This window comes from Sinocyclocheilus rhinocerous, unplaced genomic scaffold, assembly GCF_001515625.1.
Source record: "Sinocyclocheilus rhinocerous isolate Xijiao unplaced genomic scaffold, SAMN03320098_v1.1 scaffold1694, whole genome shotgun sequence".
Classification (NCBI taxonomy): Eukaryota; Metazoa; Chordata; class Actinopteri; order Cypriniformes; family Cyprinidae; genus Sinocyclocheilus; species Sinocyclocheilus rhinocerous.
Genome location: NW_015626863.1, coordinates 455882 through 461419, shown reverse-complemented (window position 1 = coordinate 461419; position 5538 = coordinate 455882). Strand labels below are relative to the sequence as shown.

Here is a 5538-nt window from a genome sequence, read left to right as displayed (position 1 = left end):
AAAATTAAAAAATAAAGTTTTTTACTATTTTATTTTTTTAATTTAAAAAATAATTTTCAAAGACACTTTACATTAAGGTCCTATTAGTTAATGTTAGATAATGCATTAACTAAAACGAACTAATAATGAGCAGTTAGCTAATATGGTGATTTGTTCGTTAATAAAAAAATATAACTGTTATTAGTTCATGTAAGCTCAGGTCCATTAAATAATGTTAATAGTAACAATTTTTGATTTTAATAATGTATTAGTAAATGTGGGGACATAAAGCACACAGTTTCTGCCCATCTCATGTTAATCTTGAGTACCTATAGAGTAGTATTGCATCCTTCATATCTCCGAAGAGCCTTTAGTTTGATCAGATTTATAAAAGACAGATACAGCTTTACGATTCTCACCGAAAACAGTCGAGCTCCTGGAGGCGTGCCGTGGGTGGAGCTAAAGAGTCACAAGCATGCTTAGCGATCGTCTGCGAGCTGTGACATCGACTTAAATAAAACAGGAACAAGAACTTCATTGACTTCAATTTTATTTAATTTGTTTATAAAACATTCGTCACCGAAATGCCGGGAACAAACAAACACTCTTGCACAACTCCATTGCTGCCCCCCGGAGAAACAGACTGCATCCACTGTTCCCTTAACGCTGGGTTCTTTGGGAAGCTGAACAAGGTTATCTTTACCTCACATCCAAAAACACATCTCTAACACTTCTTTGGAGACATTCTTCTCGAGCGAGTCCTGTGCAGCTCTGCCGATGACTTCCGTAACCTGGTAGAAGTGCCCATACAAGGAATTCCGCCCTTTATGACGTCATTAAGGGCCATACTCGAAAAAAAATTTCCGAAACTTATACGAACCCTGAAGGAGTGTATTTGGCACAGAAATACTCCAACCCGTTTTTTGAAACTTTGGCCATGTTTAGCATGAGAATCTTCTGATTCTGATTCTGATTCTTCTGATTCTGATTCTAACTTTTTAGCCGTCTAAATAAGTCAGAATGCATGAAATAGCATTAGACATCCCCTTTAATATTAACTAAGATTAATAAATGTTTTAGAATTATTTGTCATTGTTAGTTCATGTTTGTCACAGAGTCACCAGCGACGCCAGATCCTTCAGCTCCACCCACTCGTTCACAATCCCCAGAATTCTGATGCACTTCACCTGTCAACACTCATCAAATCACAGCATAAAGCCACCTACCCATCACCACCTCAGTGTCTGGTCTTGTTGTTCACTAGCGTGCTTCAACTTACCTGGCTACTTACCTGTTCTACCTACCTACCTACCTACCCTGTTTGTTGAATCCTTCCCAGTCGTCTGCCATCATCATCATCTGCATCATGATCTGCCATCCTTCCTGCATGTTGTCTGCATGTTGTATACAGCCTTAATAAAGCTCTGTGTGACCGTCATTTACCTGTGTTGGCTCCCTCTGTTTGCTGACATTGAGTACATTTACATGAACAGCAATACTCTGATTTTAATACGATTAAGACAATACTCTGATTAAGAATCTACCATGTAAGCAGAGATTTATGATTACCTTAATCCGGCTAAAGTCATAATCGAAGTAAACGGAAATCGAATTAAGACATGTGGAGTATTCCTATTTTAGTCGCATTACTGAAGTGCAGTAAAGACATGTAAACACCTTAATCACATTATCACCATCGTGTAGGACTTTTCACCGCATTTTGCTACAGGATACACACACGGCAGTGCTCAACCGTTTGACGGCAAATAAAAGAGATTCAAGACCCGCCGTCGTCTGTATGCACGTACAAATAATTAACTGCACTTGAAGCTTTCATAAAATTAAAAATGAAACACCCAAAACTGTACATGGCATCATTACAAAGATGAACTATATGTTTATATGTGAAATTCCGGAGGGGATGTAATGACGTGTGCCATTAATCGAACTATGTACTATAACATGTAAAACGGGAACATGAAAGGAATATTCTAAAAGCAACTCATGTAAACACCATAATCATAATATTGGCTTATTTAGAATAAGGTAAATAATTAGATTACTGATGTCCATGTAAACGTAGTCAATGTTAACAAATGCAACCTTATTATACAATGTAACAAAAACTTTAAATTATGTTCGTTTAGTTTAACTTTATAAATAAATTTTTTTTATAAACTATAGACATTTAAAAAAACAAACAATAAAAATTACAAACACAACAAAATGACTGAAACTTGAACTAGAATTAAAATTAACAATCTAAAAATAAAATTACAAATTTTAACAAACTATAATAGTATATCAGTGATTCTAAATTAACACTGTACGGTGACCGGGAGGGGACATGTTCGGTTCACTTATTTTTGTTGTGGCCACGACATATTAACTCGTGGGAACGTGATAAAATGTTGTAGCCATGAGATATTAATTCGTGGTAACGTCATATTAACTCATGGGAACGTGATAAAATGTTGTGGCCACAAGATCATTTTGTCGAGGTAACGACATCCTTATCCACGCGATGTGAAGTCGTGGCCACGAGAAATGGCTGTTGTTCCCTCAACATAGGATCTCGTGGCCACGACAAAAATAAGTGAACCGAACATGTCCCCTCCCGGTCACCGTACTATTAGACATTATTAGCAGTTTACTTTATTATTAGACAAATTAAACATTTATTAGTGTGAAAAGTGTCGTTCAATAGAGATTGATTTTACTGGATCAAAATTGGCCAAACACCCATAGATTCATGTATAGGATCCAATTATGTATATTTGAAGTAAAGTATAGCATGTAGTCTCGGACTGAAGCAAATCTGTCTTCCATGCAATATAATCTGTCTTCTATCAAGATAATAGCAGGACAGTTTCCTGCAACTGTTTCACATTCATGGACAACAAGGGTGGCACAAATAAAATCGCTGCCAATTTATCCCACTAAACCAAACTAATGCGGCAAAACCCTGACCGTGCCTCATGCCAAAAAATCGCTTCTGTTTATTTTTCTCCCAAAATAATTATGTACGACGCTTATCATCCTAATGAAACATTTAAGAGATGGAGGAGATGTTTGTGTCTGCCAGTTTGTCTGATTAACAATGCCAAGTGTCTCCCGTTTCAGTGTAAAACATACGCTTGCATTGTGGACAGTCATCTCATGGGTCTCACCATCGATTTCAGCATGGGCTTCGTCTGCTTCGATGCCGCCACAAAGGTGAGACGTGCAACCTTCAGTCTTAATTTAAGTAAAACTAAGTCAAATGTATGATCACAGGTAATTAAAGGGGTCATATGATGTGCTAAAAATAACATTATTTGGTGTATTTGGTGTAATGCAATGTGTTTATGCGGTTTAAGGTTCAAAAAACACATTATTTTCCACATAATGTACATTATTGTTTCTATTTATTTATTTATTATTATTATTTTTGTTAACCGTGAAAAGGACCCATTAAATTGATTAAATGTGACCGTAAAAACATTTATAATGTTACAAAAGACTTTTAAATAAATGCTGTTCTTAACTTTCTATTAAAAGAATCCTGAAAAATCACGGTTTTCACAAAAATGAGTAATAATAATATTAATAATAATAATAATGATGATGATAATAACAAATGTTTATTGAGCAGCAAATCAGCATATTAGAATGATTTCTGAAGGATCATGTGACACTGAAGACTGGAGTAATGATGCTGAAAATTCAGCTTTAAATCACAGGAATAAATTACATTTTACAATATATTCACAAACAATTTTTAGAAAACAAAAATTGTAGTACCGGTAATATTTCACAGTATTACTGGTTTTACTGTAATTAACACATAAATGCAGTCTTGGTGAGCATAAAAACTACTTTCAAAAACACTAAATTCTTATTGCCCCCAAACTTTTAAACAGACTTTATTTTGCTCATAAATTTAACATTTCTATTTTAAAAAACCCATTGGAAAAAACATGAGAGAACCCAAATGCTTATTTTCTCTCTGTGTTTAAGCACTATGTCCTATCAACCTTTACCCCAGTGGAACATCCAGCATCAGAAGTTTATCTAGTGTACCTACCATATAGGATATCCAGTAATAGGATATGTTTATTTTTGCTCCAGAGGTCCATGTTGTCCACATTAAACCAGCTAGATAAAAACATGAGGAATAAAATCACAAATATGAGAAGGCTTGATGCTTTTGTGTATGATAGGCCTGCGCTATTTGTCTGAAATATGCAAAATAATAATACGCTTTGAAATTCCATTGTCAAAGGAACAAATCATGTAATAAACAACAGCTTAATGGGTATGAATTATCAATGCAAATAATTTTGAAATCTAAAAAGTCATTTTCCACAATTCTCCAGTTAATTTGAGATACTTTGTCATGTCTATAGAGTTAATAATATGCATAATTTAAACCTTCATTATAGGCAGTGCTGTGGAGATACAAGTTCTCTCAGCTGAAAGGATCATCAGATGACGGCAAGAGCAAAATCAAGTTCCTGTTCCAGAATCAAGACACAAAACTTATTGAAGCAAAGGTAAGCTTACTCTTTTGGTTTTTGTTATTGGCTTCACAAAGTCTGTTTATGAAAGAGAACTGTTTCTCACTCTTTAGCATTTTAATATACCTGAAGCGGGTATGAAAAATATAACTCAGCATATCATACACTTTTTGCTAGCCTCAAAACTTTTCAAAACATCAATCTTAACCAGTGCAAAAGAAATCGCTGAAGGAAGCAGATAAAAATAAAACATGTTGATATGAGTTTCCTGTTTGATTATTTCCCCCTGTAGGCCGTAAGTGTGAGCACTTTCATGCGCCAAGCTTGATTTGATTTCTGCTTGAGGCTTCCTCCTTTCTTCACGATCGTGTTTTCTCTCTGATGTTTCCAGGAGCTGGAGTTCTCTAACCTCTTCGCGGTTCTCCACTGCATCCACGCCTTCTTCGCCGCCAAAGTGGCTTGTCTGGATCCCATGTTCGTGAGCAGCCGAAACACCGCCATGGCCCCCGTGGTGTCGGCCACTTCCACCTTAACCGGCCCGTCACGGATATCCAAGCTCACATACACCAGCTGACAGACTCCAGCGTCGTATCTTCTCCTTCCAGACTTTGAACACGTAGGATGAGAGGAACCAACCCTGACAAACGAGTGGACGTCCACTTCAAAACGGACCATTCAAGTATGTAACATTGAAAACCTCACTATATCCTGAAACAGACTCAAACGTAAGCCATTATGTGAATGAGCTGGATGAATTTCGAACATTTCAGAATTAAGCTTCCAGCTGAAAATGCTTCAGATGCAGTTAGTGGGTCATTAGAAAGATGGACTCTTTCCCTTTGATATTGCAATGCATCTTGTTTGCGTTCAAATGATATTAACACTTCTTTGTGTATACTTTTAGAATCTTATTTAATCTGGTTGTTGATTGGAATGAACCTGTTGTGAAAGTGCCATGAAGTGCACCATGTTCTTGAGCCTCTGTTGATCTGCGTTTTCTCAAATAGTCAAAAAGAATAAAACCAACCATCTTAAATATACATTTACAGAAAAACAAAGC

General features: G+C 36.2%; 1 protein-coding gene across 3 annotated transcripts in view; it reads left to right on the top strand.

Annotated features, from left to right (window-relative positions):
* Positions 1–5538, top strand: part of LOC107717311 (gamma-1-syntrophin-like) — a 50004-nt gene extending 44466 nt beyond the window's left edge. For all 3 annotated transcript variants that reach the window (XM_016524024.1, XM_016524016.1, XM_016524029.1), the window contains exons 17-19: positions 3103–3195; positions 4404–4514; positions 4870–5538. In XM_016524024.1, coding sequence (XP_016379510.1) covers positions 3103–3195; positions 4404–4514; positions 4870–5052 — 387 coding nt within the window. In that variant the 3' untranslated portion in view covers positions 5053–5538. The remainder of the gene's footprint in view (positions 1–3102; positions 3196–4403; positions 4515–4869) is intronic.